The sequence below is a fragment of the Pempheris klunzingeri genome, chromosome 3 (assembly GCF_042242105.1).
Source record: "Pempheris klunzingeri isolate RE-2024b chromosome 3, fPemKlu1.hap1, whole genome shotgun sequence".
Lineage (NCBI taxonomy): Eukaryota > Metazoa > Chordata > Actinopteri > Acropomatiformes > Pempheridae > Pempheris > Pempheris klunzingeri.
Window position 1 is genome coordinate 23,091,534 of NC_092014.1, and position 17,918 is coordinate 23,109,451.

The following is a 17,918-nucleotide window of genomic DNA, read 5'->3' on the forward strand; positions in this document are numbered from 1 at the left end:
TAGCACTAGCTAAAACACTCTATGGTGCTTTGGCTTGAACACCAAAAATGCAGAAAACAGTCAAGGGACCTCTTAAGACACTCATTCCTTGAGCTTGTTGTTTGAGCAGCAGCACATAGAGGAAAGTGGTACACTGGTCCTGTTCACAGCATGTGTGCCAGTCCGGAAAAAAAAAAGAAAATCATTACCCTGCCACCGTACCACCATGCCTCAAGCTCTTAATGGTGGCGTTGCTCTTGGCTGATTTTCCTTTGGAGGATTTTCATAAACTGAGCCGTAGTCATGAGTAAGCGGTGGTTTTTGGCGGGTGCTGTAATGCCAAGCTTGAACGCTTTTAGGGAGTCACCTAACTTTTCATTTCTTCCATGTTGCACCAAAGTACTGAAGGGCAGAAATTTACAGTTGACAGGCCATTAACATGTAAGATGAGACATCATAGGAGCAGTTCAAGATTTGAAAGGGGGATATCGGCCATTTAATTTAATTTAATTACTAAGATGATGATGCTTGAAATATACCTGAAATAAGGAAGATTGACTTTATTAGCCTGCATTTAAAAATAAATAAATAAAAGAAGCTAGAGTAGGGATTTTGTTCGATCACACATTTTGACCGTCCTCACTCCTTTCACCTGTCACTGTGTGCATGTGATACAGTATACATGTTCCTATAAGGTCCGTCTCTTTTGTTGTTTTTTTTTATTCTGCTATCAACACTCGTATAACACACGTATAAAAAAAGCTTGAATTGGAATCCTGTCCATGTTGACATCAGGAGTGAAACGCAGCTGGAAAACTTGTGATGTGTGCTTGTTTTTCCATTTCGTCAAACTGTACGCACAACAACATCTCAGGTGTTCAGGCAGGAAAAGAAAACTTAGCTTTGGCTCAGAGTTGTGTTTCTCTAAAAAAAAAAAAATTATTGTTCCAAAGACAAGAAAATGACAGCAAGCGCTCGTTTAACGTTCTTGGAACATGGCGACGAGCGGCTAGAGGGATAAGCATGCTAATTTCTGGTCTGTGGGTCTGTGTGCACTGTGTCCTTTGCATATGTGTACGTACAGTAGGACACGGGGCTCTACTGTTTAACTGTGCAGGGCTGTGATATTGATATTATACATTTGAAGCTAATGCTTGTGTTTGAGTTGTACTACATGTTGGATTAGTCGGCTTCTGATGCAGCGTGAGCCATGTTGTGCGTCCTTGTCTTGAGTGAGTCATGGCGGAGGCATGTCTATGGGCATGCGTGTGTGCGTGAACACACACACACGCACAGAGGCTGAAGTGGGCTTGTTATAGAACCTCAGACTTGCAGCTCTTGTCACCTGGGATTGGCACATGATTCTGTGTGTGTGTGTGTGTGTGTGTGTGTGTGTGTGTGTTCGCTCTCTGTGCTGCAGGCAGAACTGATGACTCTTCGTGTGCCTCTCTACCTATGAGAGCAGCTCTGTTGCCTAGCAACACTGACCAAACAGCAGTAGCAAGGAGAAGAGTCAAGTGCTCTCTCAAACCCCTCATTTCTCTCTCGCTCGCTATTCTTCTTTACCTTTTTTTGATCAGTGCATCATACTATTAGTCAATACATACTGCTGGCTTACTGTATGTTTTAACCAGTAACCCATCCACATATTGAGGGTGTGGGAGTGTATATGTTTATGTACAGCGCAGGGCAGGGCAGGGTGACCGTGCTCTAAAGTCTCCAGCAGGTGAGACTGAGATAGAGCTATCTCGCTCTAATGCAGCTTTTAATGCAGGCTATCGTTAGATTTTCTTAATGCAAATTTGATGAAACTGTTAAAGAATTAGTTAGTTGAAGAATTAAAATGTCTTCTTCAGTGTTGTCTTATTACAGTTTTCCTAAAATATAGCATTTATAAACCATGGGATCATAGAATTACACAAATTCTGATTTAAATATTCGATCAAAGAACAAGTGAGCACCAACCTTCACTGTCCTGTTCATTACCTGAGAAGATTAAACTCCGGAGGGAGGCGAAGCAGATGCTGTAATGTTATGATTCACTTCCTTTTAGAGCAAAGTCATTTCCATTAGACTCAGCCAACTGATTGCCTTAGGTTTTTTTTCATTTCTGTCACTTAATTGGATTTGCATAGATGTTGGACATTAGTGGAAATTTGGTTGCTACTTTTAATATTGGGAGGCTCGTCTTTTTTTATGGCATTTTGTAGGTCTGAAAAAAAAAAGACACCAACCCCAGTGTAAGAGGCATTGTTTTATGGTGCCAAGTTTAATAGATGTGTCCATTGCTAATGAATAAATATGATTTTTGGAAGCATGCATAAGACTGTTTGCTTTGGCTTGTAGGTCATATTTATATTTGTTTAGGTACAGTATGTACGTGTGTGTTGTTCAGTTGGCCCGTAAGAATTTTTCCCATCACCTCTTGTGGTCCGTCTCCGACTACATAGTCAGGAGCAGATGGGATTCCTCCTGATGGCAGCAACATCCTGCTTGTACACAACAGCACATGCACACGCACTATACCCTGTGTGTCACTGACCCACAGGGGGAAGAGAAATGAGGAGGGGAGCGAGGGGAAGCTGGTGGTGGGAATGAAGGGAGAAAACAGAGATAGATGGTGGGATTACAAGGAAAGGACATGTGGCAACAGAGTAAGAAGTGGAGAAGAAGCTTGTGGTTTTCCATATCTGTTATGCATCTCTCTTTGTTTCTCTTTGTATACATTCCTGACGTTCTATCTGGGATAATGGATGATTATTTGGTGCATTACACAAACCAAATGAAACAGTCAAGTTCCTCTAGCCACCCAGTCTCTTACCACTGCTCTTCCCCCTTCCTCTTCCTCCTCCTCCTCCCCCCTCCTCCTCCCCCCTTCCTGTCCTCATGTCCTCATCTACACCGTCTCCTTGACTGGTCTCTCACCTCCCTCGTTACCACTTCCCCAAATTTGCCTCCCTTTTCAGGTTAGTCTAGCATATGCCTATGAGACCAAGGATGCGCTGTGCCTGGTGTTGACCATAATGAATGGCGGTGACTTAAAGTTTCACATCTACAACATGGGCAACTCGGGCTTCGACGAACAGAGGGCCATCTTCTACGCTGCTGAGATCTGCTGTGGCCTTGAGGACCTGCACCGTGAGAGGATAGTCTACAGGTTAGGCCACACGGGGGGGCAGACACAGTTTTTGGGGCAGGTGTGGATGAGGAATCAAGATACATACATGCATATATTCCTGATAGTATTTCTGTTTACAAGATTAGAAGATGCTGTCTTTACGATCTCATGCTCTCAGTTCTTGCATATTAAGAGAGCATAAAGCACAGAGGCTTTAGGAAAATCTTCAGGGGTATTTTAAGGGTTTCTGTCTCTGAGGACTACTGTTGTGACATTTACTGCCCCAGAACCACATTATGTAAGCTTGTTGTTGTTAAAGAAAATTTGCCTACAACTGGCTAAATGTCTTTAAATGCACTTTAAAGGGATACTCCACCAATTTTGCACATAAAGTTCAGTTTAAAGCTGTATGATGTATTTTGTGGCTCTGGAGGGAGCTGTTTACATTTTAATAAAATCACTGATTTGATGGGTTATTGAGACTTTTTTGATTTTAAAAAAAAAAAAAAAAAAAAAAAAGGCTGTTTTCCAAACTTGGGTTGTGGAATTCGGAAGAAGTGGAAGTTTTTAAAAGGCAGCGAGGGGCAAATGAAAGATGCATCATGGGAAATGTAGGATCTGTGATTTTGAAGCTTGACCCATACTACAGTAAGAGTCAGGCGTCGGATATCGCTTTTTATTCACTCTCCCACAAGTCCCCAAACTTTATGGAAGTGCACGAGTAAATCGGTGGAATATTTGTCTCTGGTGTTATGAAGAGATATCTTCTATTAAAGTGTTAAGTAGTCGTGAAAGATTAGGACAAGTGCAAATAGAAAGTCGTGGATGATGAAGTGCCACCGGATAAATGGTGTACAGGTTTCACTGAGGTGTCATTTACCTGTCGCAGCCTCAGAGTAATGCTAACATAAACACTGATGTTCTTAGAGGACACATGCACCCACATGGCCCACAAAGTCATATAAACACACAGTGTTCCTTAATCTTTGCGTGTGCTGCAGTAACCTTCACAGCTGGCATTGTGGCCGAGCTTGGCGATGGCCAGTGAAGTGACAACGTTGGCTAAAAAGGCTCAGACAAGGCCATAACATATAAATGAGATTTTAAAATAAGACGCTTTATGAGCCTAAAATTCTTAGTCAGGCAGTTCTGTTGCAACACTGTTGAAAACAGGGATATCGCTCACTGTAATGTAACATGTGATGAATAAAACAAATGAGGATATGTGGGCAGATAAGACATCTATTAATCCACATAAAAGATTGTAGATGCTCAAGAACACAAAGCACATCGGCAATAAAAGACAATGAAATGTCAACAAAATGACAAGGATTCAAATGTTTATCCGGGATTTTATTGTTTCATCACTGTACTCAAATGTAAGTTACATTTTTATACAAGCAATATATCAACAGAATCACTCCCTGATGTCTTCTTTTTTCCTCACAGGGATTTGAAACCTGAAAACATCCTTCTGGATGATCGTGGTATGTTCCTTTTTTATTTTGTTCAGTTGAAGCCAGAGTGGGCCAATATGTGAGCACACTTCTTGGCTGGAGAATATTATTTGTTTTCCACAGGTCTTTTGATGTAACCTGCAGAGACAAACAAGCAGGCTGTAACTAGTCCACTTTGTAATGTGCAAGAACCAGTAGCACAATGTCCTTCTGTCTTCAACAGACTGAAAAGTCGTCTCTTCAACTTCTTCACATCACGCTCTCTCCACTGAGTCATACTCCCATATCATCTATGCTCTGTAACATGGGCTTATCTGAGGAATCTGCTCCACGTCTCTCTTAAGCTCTTTCTCCTCTCTTTCTTTCACACTATCATAAAAGATCATTTCGTGAAACGCTATGGGTTTCACAGTTGCATTCGTTATTATTGTTTTTTCATAACTTTAGATATAAATTAAATGAAGTGTATTTGTCCGTTTTAAAAAACATTTTTATGAAAGTATGCACAATTGGCTTGATCTCACTTAGGTGATTAATCTGTGGATCTTCTTTTAGGACACATCCGCATTTCAGACCTGGGCCTGGCTGTTCAAATCCCTGAAGGAGAGACGATACGAGGGAGAGTGGGCACTGTTGGATATATGGGTAAGAATGAGTTGATCGTTCATCCGTCTTTTCTAAAATGACTGCCATTTGAAAAATATTTACCTTCTCTGTACAAATCTCAGCTCTCTCCCCCTCCTTATGAACTGTCTCAGGTCTACTAGATTCAGATTGTGAACCTCTCTTTTCTTTCCCCTCATCCCCCCCCTCAGCTCCTGAGGTGATCCAGAACGAGAGCTACACCGTCAGCCCAGACTGGTGGGGTCTGGGCTGCCTCATCTTTGAGATGATACAGGGCCAGTCGCCCTTCCGCAAGCGCAAGGAGCGCGTCAAGCGGGAGGAGGTGGACAGGCGAGTGCGCGAGGACCAGGAGGAATACTCTGAGAAGTTCTCAGAGGAGGCGAAGGACATCTGCAGACAGGTGAGACGGCTGAGATGGGGGCGATGGACGGCTGTGGGCTTAGGAAAAGGGTGGAAGAGGAGGAAAATCGGCAAACGGAGGGCAGTACATTATCAAAATTCTCTGAGGCTAGATGGACGGGAGCAGGCAGAAAAAATATTGTCAAACCGCTTTGTGATAACTTCAGTTTAGTATATGTGTGAGTCTTCAAGTCTTGATAAATTACATGAACAGGTTTATATTACTACAGTAACAGCAAGTTTATTAATATAAGTAGACATAGTGACACAAGAAAAGCAGAAGTTGCGCAGTGAGATATTAGGAACTGCGCTGTTTGACAGGATTATGACAGTATGTATATGCAAAGAAGAGATATCAGATATATTGTCCCATTTTGAGTTTTACAATAAAGCGTTAAGGTGTGTTTTACTGGAGATGTTTTGCAATCACTGAAGAATTCTGTTATAATTTAATTTATGATCATTTTGGCCAACCATCGATTTTTTTTAATATCCACTTGTCCCCATCAGGGTTGTGGGGAGAAAATCCCAGCATGCACTGGGTGAGATACAGTCCAAGATAATCATGCTATATATATATATTGTATCAGCACATGCTTGGTTCTCTTTTTGGGTCATAAAAAATATCTTAATGAAATTATCTCGCCATTATGAAAGTTTTTTTTTGTAATGAATCTTTGCGGAGGGGAACCAAAGCGTTGGCTGATAATTCTGTGAATTCATTATGACCAACACTTTATGCAGTATACGTAGTCATTTCACCCACTGTTCCAGTGTTGATGTAAATATATTGATTAGTGCAAGTTTAAGGAGATCAGTTGTTTATTATAACTTAGACTGGAATATTTCCATCAGTCTTCCACCTCCTCCTGGAGGGAGCCACTGAGCTGCTTTCCTCTGAGCAGGAGGGGACGGGACGTTTATTTGTGTGACGCGGTGGAACATTCTGACCGGAGGTTCGGCAGATTCAAAGACTCCCCGGGGAGAGGGGGAGAGAGGGGGAGGGAGAGGGGTTTTAGCAAAAGAAATGGGAGAAAGATAATAAGAAAAGGGGAGAGAATGCGGGGGGGGGGGGTCCTCTCTGCCATGCCAGAGAGACGGCCTGAAATAGGCAAGTGAGAAAGCAAGAGCAGAAAGTGAGAGTCTGTTTTGCACCCTGGTGTAAATTGAGCAAGAGTTGGACAAGAGAAACAAAGGGGAAATGGAGCGAGTGAGAGTGAGAGTGGGAGACGTGGTGAAAAAGTGAGAAGCCTTTGCTTAACTGATTGTGAAAGCCACCAGGTTTTAGGTGACACTGTGACCAGTGAGAGTTTCCACTAGTAGCCCCACCACTAAACAGCACTCATCCACTTCAAAAAAAAGCCTGCTGGACTGTAGGTGGTGTGGTGGTAATATTATCCACGAGCTCAGAGACAGCAATGGCGCTCTCTAATTCTATCCATGATGGTGCTGCATTAACCCCTGATTGTTTGGATTTGTATTGGTCTTTATTAGATTACGTCGGGTCAGATAGATACAGTCAAGAGGATTATATGCAAACTACGTCCATGTGTGTGCTATGTATACATTGTACTACAGGGATTAGTCATAAAACGTCACAGGAGCCCCCTCCATTTCTTTGCATGTTTGATTTATGACACAGAACTGCCTTGATAAAGGCTTATTTTATGAGAAATATGAAATTTATTAAGCTATAATCTATCTTCCAATGTCGTTTGGGCTAACACAGTCATCTTTAGAGAGTTTTAATGTTGAAATCTCTTCTGCCTCTTCCTCTTCCTCCTGCTGCGTGTCAGCTCCTGGCCAAGGACCCCAAGGAGCGGCTGGGTTGTCAGGGTCGAGGGGCCATAGAGGTCAAGCAGCACCCCATCTTTAGAAACATCAACTTCAAACGGCTGGAGGCCAACATGCTGGACCCTCCATTCAGCCCTGATGTAAGAACAGCGCACGCACACACACACACACACACACACACACACACACAATCTCTCAGTACATGCAGGCTCGATTCACAGATTGTTGCCTGAAACCTCTGCAGACTGCAAATCAGCATGCAGGAAATACCATTGTCACAAGTAAACAAACACTTCCAGTATAAGCTAGTTATCATGGCAGCTAGCGGGGGCGGTGAGAAGCAGGCGTGTGATTTCAGTGTCGTCGTTTGAAATCCCCAAACGAGTACACAAAATGGAAAAACATGCTTTCTGTAGCAACTAAAGCAGAGTTGTCTTGTTTCATGGTGATCATCACTTTTACCTCCAGTGGAGCTTTTTAACGGTGACCAGTAGATGGCTATGAAGAGCACCACCTTATCTGGATGAATGTAGTTGAACCAAAAATGTTGTTTTTTTTAATATATATATTATTTAGCTTTTATTCTGTGTTTTGTCCCTACAACAACAAAGCTGCTCATAGAGAGATTTATTACATTTTCAGTGTCATAAATGGCCTGAGTGAGATATTGTTATCTGCGTCTCTATTTTGGACTTTTAAGGCCAGTAGGGCCTTGCTGAGGAAAATAAAAGCAGCTCAGGAGTGTAAAGATCTCCACGATGTTTAGATAGCCATCTGACTTCAGATGATTCAGGTTCCCCCCCACTCTTTTTTTCTCTCTCCCAGCCTCGGGCCGTGTACTGTAAAGACGTCCTGGACATTGAGCAGTTCTCCACCGTCAAAGGCGTGAACCTTGACCCCACAGATGACGACTTCTACCACAAGTTTGTCACAGGCAGTGTCTCCATCCCGTGGCAGAACGAGGTACTGCAAGCCGAGACCGCTGAGATGATGTCATCGTTCTGACAGATACAACGCAGTACAGCACTGGTGTCGTGGGACTACCTGTATTAGTGAAGAACACCTTTTACGAGTAATGTAGAAGCAGGCATTGATGTAAACGCTTGTGAATGTGACTAGGAGACAGAGTTTGAGACAGGGTGCGTGGAGGTGTTCATTTACATCCTGAATGTCCCGTCCAGATAGATGATTTAGATTGGGTTGTGTTTTAGATAGATGGCACCCACCCTCTCGCCGAATCACAGGCCTTTAAACTCCTGACGTAGTGAAAGTGGTCAGTATGGATAACCCGACCTCTCGTCCTTTGCAGATGATCGAGATGGAGTGCTTCAAAGAAATAAATGTCTATGAGACTGACGGGACGCTGTGCTCGGACCTGGACGTGAACCGGCCCAATCCTCCACCAAAGAGAGGCTTCTTCTACCGCCTGTTCAGAAGAGAGGCAAGTGCTAGTGCTCCGCCAACTGTCCGAGGGGGTGGGGGCTAAGGTACTTCCTCTCTTCCTTCTTTCTTTCTTTCCTTTATTTCCTCAGGCCTTGTCCGAACTCAGCATGTGAAATTTTGTTGTTTGGAGTGAACTGGTTGAAGTGGGTTAGAATAAGGCCTCGCTTTTTCCTTTTTTTCTGTGGCTGAAAAATTCTGTACCTTCATTTGTCTCTTTATTTGTTCCTGTGCCACTTTGTCTCAGAAGGTCTGGCATGAGGAACCTTTTCTAGGGAGAAGCTCTTTTGTAGTTGTGGGAAGACTTGGTGTCAAGTTTTGCTTTTAAGATACAGATCACAAAATGTCTGTCAGTGGTTCTAACAGCTTTTATTGGCCGTATGAGCTACAGAACAGGCAGGTTATTCCCACTATCTTTTACCTGTTCTTGATTACAGAGACCTTTCCTTTTATTCTGGACTTGTTTCAACTTTCCTTGAATTCAAGATTGTAACAGCCACTGGCGGCTCACTTTTTAAAATCCTACTTTTTGTTTTAATAGTTTTATTTTCTTCTTTATTTTTCTTCTTTATCCGTATGAGCAGTGATCTCTCACCTTCAGTTACTACATGTGCTCCCAGCAGTAAGCTTTACAGGCAGCAGTGGGGGCTCAGCTGATGTTTTTTGCCCTGCGTTCTGTCTCTCAGGCTACATACAGTCCGCACTATGCCATTGGTGGAGGTTGTTGGGTGTGTATCCAGCCTGAGAGAAAGACTGCAGGCAGACTGCTAACTGCTGTCTCTGTATGTTTTTCAGGTTAAATAAAAAAACTGAGCATCAATCAAAGATAAGGCGGCTGTAGGCAGCTGCAGATCTTGGTCAAGATGATCACAAATAATATTAAGTAGGTGTAGTATCATCAAAAAAGATTTAGATTTTTAGGTTGGTTTTTTTGTTATTCCGTCTTCAGGGGAAAGCAGAACGAGACATCACCTCGCACACATGAGATGGTGTCGCAATGAAAGTTTCTAATGTTGGTGATATATCCTCACTTTTGGCTCTTCCCAGGTCTGTTTTAAGAGCGGTTACAGTGACGACGAGATCGAAGAGCCCTCACGACTTTAAACCACTCCCTCCACCTGCCTCCCCCGCCCCCCCATCCCAACCCCACCCCACCCCCCGTCTCGCCGCTGAACTTCACCACAAACTCCAACCGAGCGCAAATCTTAGGAACTCAGTGAATGTTGACCTGTATTTATGAGCTGTATTAAAAGTGTATTATAATTAAAGAAAAAAGTATGAGTTTAAAGATTTTGTACATTTGTACTTGAATTTATGTCTAGATGTATATTTTCACTAAAGGTTGTATTGTACAAAAAGCCATAAAAGTACCACTTGAATGCATACATTACATTTTTATTTCCTGTTTATTTTCTTTTGGAATGAGTATGGATAATGTGTATTGGGGAGTTTTTTTAAGAAGCACAGTACCAGTAGTCTTTTGTTTTTCTCAATGTAGCATAAGGCCTTTTTTGTTTTTATATGTGCTGTATGTTTCTCAATCATTTGGCCAACGTGACGTGTTGTTAGCACATCGGATCCACCCGGCCCCAAACTGACCTTTAGCCTCTGCACCCCTCAAGGCTCAGGTAGATCTGAATGAAGGGCATAGATCAAAAAGATGTGGGGGAGAATAAATCCAGTCTAACATTGCTGTGCCGATGCCATGCTGCTTAAGCCTGCCCACATGTTTCCCAGATCGCCACCTGCCGCTTTGACTTGAGTTGGTTTAGAAGTGATAATCCACGTCCTTCTCCCAGCCCAGTTCGGCAGGTCGCTCTGGACTTGATGGCACGTCTAGTAAACGGTTTTCTAGGTGCCTGCACCCACACAGTCCTAGCAAAGATGGCATAGATTTATTTCTGACAATCTGATAGTCAGCATGTGCAACAAGATGAATCTTTTAAAAAATACAAAGGAAATAATATTACACAGGCTTTTCTTTCCCATAATACAAGGCCTGATAATTATCCTTCCTGGGCCTCTCCAAAAGTCTCTCATGAGCTGCAAAAGTCTCAGAGCATCAATTTCCGATGGCAGACAGCGTTTCCTTTGGGAGCACAGCTGTTAACTCAAAGTCTGTTACATTATTCACTCAGGCAAAACAATTTTTGGTGGTTTTTATTATTTTATTCCTCATCCTTTTTTCCTGCTTCTTTTATTAATTCCTGGCTTTTCTTTTTTGTTTTTTTCCCTGATATGTCCAGTTATTATAAACCTGTTTTGTGAGCAGAGCAGATATCCTTTCCCTTGAAATATCTTAGTAATTTGCCACCCATATTTTTAGTATAACAGAAAGCTGAGGACAGGTTGACTAGAGAATGAGTTGGAACATAGAGACGGATGGTGACGAGGATGATGGGACTGTATCAGAGATCTGACCGGCAGCTGACAAGGGCTTCATCTAGATAACAAATTGCTATTGCATCAAACTAACTTCCATTGATTCAGCTGTCAGCTGCTATTAGCCTCTGCGCTGAGTCAAGATACAGCCTGCTTTGGCCTCTGTGCCTGTTGGTCATAGATAGCACGATGCCTGTCGGCCACATGTCCTGCTAGTAGACCTCCAGTTAGATCCCGTGGCTTTAGCTGTGTTTGTACTAGATGAAAATAGAACTTCTTAACCGTAATGGCGCCCACCTTTTAACTAATCCATTGAAATCTTGTATGTTGTTGTCTCATTGGAATGACTTAAGAAGGTTTCCTGTATGTGTGCAGACGGGGAGAAACGGGGGAATCATGTGTAAACTCCTGCTGCAGCGTTTCCATCATCTGTGTACAGGAGCACTCGACCACTTGCAGAACCACAGTTGTTGCGCACTTTTGTTTCATGGTAGAAGAAGTGTTTCCTTCCAATTTCACCAGTCATAAACAAAAACATTTCCTGTACATTTCCCAACATGCTCAAATCAGGATTTATTATGCTCCGTGTTTTGTGTTTGCTCTCATTGGCATTTCAGAGGCATTTGAAGCCATTTTGCTTTTGAATTTAGCTCATGAGGCAGTCTCTGTTTACTCCCCGCCACCTGTTTTAATGCTGTGAATACTCAGTCTGGACATGTTAGCTTTGTGTGTGTGTGTGTGTGTGTGTGTGTGTTCCACTGTATGCAAATGCAGCTTTTGTTCAATGTAATGCATAGAAATACAACAATACAATACAATAGCTCAAAGTCATGTCGGGACTTGAATGTTGCTCAATTGAATTTCAAGCTATTCAAGATCGCCTACATTTACAATGGTACGCATGTATTGCCCCATTCATTAACTAATTTGGAGTGAGTTCTAAAAATGTTGTCCCCTGTTGCACATTCCATCATCAAAAATCAGGAATCGAATGCGCGCATCTAGCTGTTGCTGGCTTGTCATCACTTGAGTTTCTGAGTGTCTCTGTTATTTTTTTTTTTTTCTTTTGTTGCTCTCAGGCACATTTTGAAGCTGATTTCTCTTGCCTATGTAGATTTTAGCCTTTTAGCTCTTTAGCCTCAAAAATCTTGTAAATGATGTATTTCTAACATGTAACTAAGCTCTAACACACATTCACTCACTCTCACAGGGAAACTAAACTGTGTTTGCCACCCATGCCTCTGTCATTGTTTGAACTTTACTCTTATACCATCCATACAGCAGTAAAGAAATTCTGTTTAGTTTCATTGCACTATGGTGTGTTTTGACAATGACTATAGGAAGTGTCTTTAACTTTTTTGCCAATGATACCAAAAGCAACATTAAGTAAATCCAACTTGTTTTGTTATCTGAAAAATTTACTGAAGAAAGACTGACAGCCTTTATTGTATGTGCCAATTACCGAGTTAAGTTCTTACATCCCGCCTTTTTTCAACCTCTTTATCATTCCGTCCATTCTGAGAGAATTCCTTCACATAAAGGAACTTTAAACAGCTCAACAGTTTTGAATGTCCGCACTAAGTGCATTGTAATGCCTGTTTTAAAAAAAATACATATGTTTTATTACTCAAGCATGTATTGGTTTGTAATACTTCAGGTTCCTTGTATATGTAAATGATGACCTTCTAGTGCCAACATATCTCACTGGTATCTGAGGACAACTTTATAAATGGCAAGGTGACCAGCTGAGTTGGCCCTGTTTGAGTACATGACAAGCATTCCTTCTCTCGTGCCTTCCTCCAAGGCGGTGATGGTGAGTCTCCCCCTAAAAACTGGGATGGTGCTCACCAGCAGCGTTCAGAAGTGAGTGATCCTCAGTTCCTTGACATCACTTGAGTCTAGTTTTGGGATAGCCACCGATAAATGCCTGGAGGTTCTCCGGGGTTTCACGCTCCTCTGTCCAGATCTGTAAGATAAGTGATATTTTCAAGGAAAGGAGGAACGACAAATGCATTATTGGTATTCAAACGGGGCCTGGGACTTCTTGATTTTTCTTCTTTTTTTGTATCTGTACAGTCATGTCGTTCAACCACTGCAGTCATTGTTAATTCTTGTACAAGTTGTATCACTGGTTGTTGTACCATATCTGACATTTGTAATTATGAAATAATACACTGCCATTTCTATAAAAATACTTGTGTCTCGACTTATCTGTGTTCTATACTAATTTGTTTGTTGTGAATAAATTGGCGTAGATGTGAGAAAAGGTAGAAGGTAGTGTCATGCTGCCAAGACCTGTGTTATGTCTACATCACTGTAATATGCATCTGCACTGGTGACACTAGAGCACACAGATTAGACTTCATTAAAGCTCTAACTACAGCCTCCCTCGCCATTATATGGGGATTCACCACATCACACTAGAGTCATAGATTTCTCTCTCTTGCACAGTTGGCTTCTCTCCATTCATTCCCACAATACTGTGATAAATTAGATTTCCAAACACGTGTTTTTCTCCTTGATCTCAATCACAGGAGGCTCTCCCCACTGTCACACATCCTACTCATCTTTCTTGGTGCATGGATAAAAGCCAGATACCGTATCGGTGTTGCACAAACATATTTTTACAGTCTGGATTACAGCGATCCCGTGACAGCAACAATAACAACAAAAGAAAAAAAATCCGCAGCCACTCATTGGTTTCTTCTAACGTCACTCAACAAAATCCCGCATTCTGATTGGTCGTTTACTTTGCACGCCTGCCCTCTCTGTCACGGCTCTCACATATGCCACTTCCTGGTTTGATTTGTCGGGGGAGCGCAACGCAGCATCAAAGATGGCTTATTATCAACCAAGAATTCGCTCATTTAGGAATAACATTGTGAAAGAATAAGAGATACCTCGCACGAAGAGAAGGCGGAGAGCTGGTGGTAGTTGTCGCGAGCAGTGTTAGCACGCTCGTCGCACTACGCACCGCTGCTCTCTGTGCGCTGACTTGTCCCCTCTGTGCTAGCTAGTTAGCTTACATAGTAAATATTAGCTAGCTACACTAGCTTGCTTACTGTTGATTGCTAAAATGGCCACCATGGAGAAACTGATGAAGGCCTTTGAGTCTCTTAAGTCTTTCCAGCAGCAACAGGGACCACCAACCGCAGAGGAGCTTGTCCAGAGGCAGTAAGTTGTTTTTTTGCTCAATGGGGATCGCATAGCAAGCTAACAGCAGCTGAGCTACACAGGTAGCATAGCTCGCTAGCTAACGGTAGTGTCTCTAAGGTATCCAAGGTTTTATAGCTAGCTCGAAGCTAGTGACGCTTACATGCATGCTAGCAACCACAGTCTAAGCTGTTATTTAAACTTCTGAATTATTTTAAGCGTACCTACTGCCAGACATCGGACCAATTCCCTGCGAGGCTTTTCCACTTGACGTTAACATCGTTTGAGTTTCAGCTCGGCTAATCTAATGGGTCAAACTAGCCGAATGATGGCTAACTCAGCTAATTGGTGCCCACGCACCTGCAAAAGGGGGTTAGACAGGGACCAAATAAAATGTTCAGTGTCAGTAAGCGTATCTCGTATGAGCAGGTCTGTCTGGAGAGCCACGCTCACAATTTGAGCACAACACCGTGCAGGCAATTGCACAGGAGAGTAGTGTTGGATATCATAACTACGACCGCAGCTACATTAATATGGTAGCCTTCTGGGCTGACGTCATTTACACCCGTCCATCGCACCCCGGTCTGATCTGTGGAGCCAGAAACTGTGAAGCGTCCAGGGCTGTGTGCCCTTTTTGGGTGCTGCTGCTGCTGCTGCTCCACTGAACCAAGCTTTTTTCAGTCAAGGAACACGTGCCATGCACCATTAGGAATGACATCACCTTTTCAGATGTAACTGTTCAGCCAAGTCAGTCATTTCAAAAAGCTCTGTCAAATTCTGTGTTTGGTGATAAAACTCACCAGGCTCTCCATATAGTCCTTAGGTGCACAAAGCAATGCGTTCTTCATAATGGATTGTGTCTCGTTTATGTTTCAGTATAACCAGTTATTCAAGTTCATGTACTGTAGTTACACTGCTTAGTTTACACTAATGTCATACCTGTAACTATGTTGTTAATCATGCTTTTGTTGTATCAAATTAGTATCAGCTTGTAGTCCAACAGCTGAAGGCTATTAATCTAGACAGGATTAAATGTTGAAACTCAGCATGAATGAATTTGGTGTGCCAATAAGGACTTAGTTTAGAAGGAAGCCAGTTCTCTGCCATCAGGCAATGAGTTTCTGCAGTCAGTGGAAAGCTGCTGTTGGGTCTGACTTGGAAAAACAGCAGCTGCTTTGCTTTCATATGATGAACATCATGCCTTGGAAAGTCATGAGCAAGCACAAGAAGATCTCACTGTTGTGCACTGTGTTATAATCACAGGTTGTCAATATAGTGCAGGCCCTGCTCATTTCTAAGTCCACTGTGTTAACAACATGCACTGTTACACTGATGTTTGCAGTGTCTCAAAGATTTATACACCTCATTTATCATTTTTAATTATTGAATTATGTAGCCTACGAACTACTGTTATTTGCAGATGACCTTTCTACCTTGAGTCAGCTGCACAACAAGTAATGATCCTTCGCTTCCACATTCTGGCCATAAATAATTGAATCATTCCACCTAATGTAGTGGTGCACGCTGTTCTGTCACTGCTTGGAAACACTTTTTGATAGTTAGATGCGGAGCTGATGGGTCTGAAAATGTGGTCCTGTGAAATGGACATATCTCACTTTTCTCGACTAAGACTTGGGTTTGACTTGATTTTAAATTTCATCATGGGGATCTCCTTAGTTGATGTGTTGTCAGTGATGGCAACAGAAGTGTCCAGTGTTTCAGTGTTTTACGCGGTGGCACTGACTTCTGATATTCAGTATTCCATTTGTTGAACTGTTTGTCCGCAAGCAAGAGATTTAATTAAGGTCCTGTTTAGAGATCAAATGACGTCCGGCAGTTTCACAGAAGTACTTCCTCAGTCTCTGAACCCAATTGTTCTCTCTCTCTCTGCCCTTATCTTTCCTTGTCTTTTGCTGCCTCTTGCTTTCCTTCCCTTCTTCTCATCCTCTCCATCTTTCCTCTTACACAGGAAAAAGGAGCAGGCTACCACAAAGAAGGACAGGGTCACCCACTGCCTGACAATATGTGAAAACATTGTGGCTCAGTCTCTGAGGTAGGCCTGGTTAATATGTTTTTAAGCAACTTTACCTTTAACAGAGTGTTAAATGAGCAATACCACATTAATGCTGCGCGTGCAGAACACGGATCTACTGTATATTCAGTCTTACTCCTTCTGTCTTCATGTGCTTTTAATCTACTCCTATAACACTTTCACACTGCATGAAGAGCACTTTTTGGAGTGTATTATATACCGTATATCAACCTCTACTGCTGAGCTGTGTCACAGAGTTGTGGAAGATTTGAAACTCGTGATGTCTTACAAGTTGTATGAAAGGTGTCTTTAGCTGTGAGCGTTCAAAGATGGCTTCCGTCTGCGTTAATTCACGTAAAGCTGAGTTTGCTCTTATTACAGGTGGCTTTTAGCTTTTTATTGGCAAGAATAAAGTTGGTACCCTAGAGTGCCAGTGTTTTTTAGGCACCAATACTGCTTCAATCACAGCAGGGATGATCAGCTCCAGGCAGTTCAGAACTAATAATGACAATAATCCTCAATAATTCTGCATAAAGTCTCTTCCCATCTCATTAAATCTGATAAACTACCTAGCTACTAGTGCGTGCGTGCGTGCGTGCGTGCGTGCGTGCGTGCGTGCGTGCGTGCGTGCGTGTGTGGTAGAATGTCACTCGTGAGGGTGTGTTTGAGTGTTTCCTGCGTGAACACTTCAGAATAATTTTATATATACAAAGAATGCCTGTTGAGTTGAATATTTCTATGTGTTTTGACATTTGCCTCACTTTTCTCCTCTATGGTCCTGGGAACAGAACATCTCCAGAGTTTCAGAAACTGCTGGGCATCGCCATGGAGATGTTCCTGCTCTGCAGTGATGACAGCGAGTCAGATGTCCGGATGGTTGCCGATGAGTGCCTGAACAAAATCATCAAAGTGAGCAGGACCTCCTCTTTCCTCCAGGAAGGCTCTTTTCAGTGTTCAGATTTTTCTTCAGTAATACAGGACAGTACTCACAGTACTCACTCAGGACGTGGTACATGCACCGAAAATGAGCCTGAAATTGGATTTGCATAATGTAACCAGATGTGTTATCACATACTCATCAAGTATACATTATTAAGACATTTGTTAGATTTTATATCTGTTTTTATTGTTAAATCAGCCATACTGCCCAGACTGATCATCTTGATATTTATCTTCAGGCGCTGATGGACTCCAACCTGCCTAGATTGCAGCTTGAGCTGTACAAAGAAATTAAAAAGGTATTTTCTTCAATGCATCAGCATCATTCTCACAGACTAATGACCAAAGTTTGACATTTATTTCATGTAATGTGTGAAAATGAAAACTCTTTCTTATAAGATACTGTGCTAGTATGATTGTAGAACTTGGTGGATTAATAAATGATACAGGTGTTTGTGGCGATATTAATGAGTTTGTGTATCTCTGTAGAACGGTGCCTCTCGGAGTCTGAGGGCAGCTTTATGGAGGTTTGCTGAGCTTGCCCACCTCATCAGACCACAGAAATGCAGGTATACACACTGGTGTACAGTGTAAATGGACT

The 17,918-nt window shown here is 42.3% G+C and overlaps 2 protein-coding genes across 6 annotated transcripts in view; both read left to right on the forward strand.

Moving 5' to 3' along the window:
- Positions 1–10,862, forward strand: part of grk4 (G protein-coupled receptor kinase 4) — a 38,492-nt gene extending 27,630 nt beyond the window's left edge. Inside the window, exons 9-16 of one of the 2 annotated variants that reach the window (XM_070856364.1) lie at positions 2,946–3,136; positions 4,547–4,584; positions 5,110–5,199; positions 5,370–5,578; positions 7,374–7,511; positions 8,197–8,334; positions 8,681–8,858; positions 9,859–10,862. In XM_070856364.1, coding sequence (XP_070712465.1) covers positions 2,946–3,136; positions 4,547–4,584; positions 5,110–5,199; positions 5,370–5,578; positions 7,374–7,511; positions 8,197–8,334; positions 8,681–8,857 — 981 coding nt within the window. In that variant the 3' untranslated portion in view covers position 8,858; positions 9,859–10,862. The remainder of the gene's footprint in view (positions 1–2,945; positions 3,137–4,546; positions 4,585–5,109; positions 5,200–5,369; positions 5,579–7,373; positions 7,512–8,196; positions 8,335–8,680; positions 8,859–9,858) is intronic. The other variant, XM_070856363.1, reaches the window with a different exon arrangement.
- Positions 10,863–14,007: 3,145 nt separating this feature from the next.
- The window catches only part of htt (huntingtin), a 31,258-nt gene continuing 27,347 nt past the window's right edge, over positions 14,008–17,918 (forward strand). For all 4 annotated transcript variants that reach the window (XM_070856358.1, XM_070856361.1, XM_070856359.1 and 1 more), the window contains exons 1-5: positions 14,008–14,367; positions 16,316–16,399; positions 17,167–17,287; positions 17,557–17,616; positions 17,807–17,886. In XM_070856358.1, the coding sequence (XP_070712459.1) occupies positions 14,270–14,367; positions 16,316–16,399; positions 17,167–17,287; positions 17,557–17,616; positions 17,807–17,886 (443 nt within the window). In that variant the 5' untranslated portion in view covers positions 14,008–14,269. The remainder of the gene's footprint in view (positions 14,368–16,315; positions 16,400–17,166; positions 17,288–17,556; positions 17,617–17,806; positions 17,887–17,918) is intronic.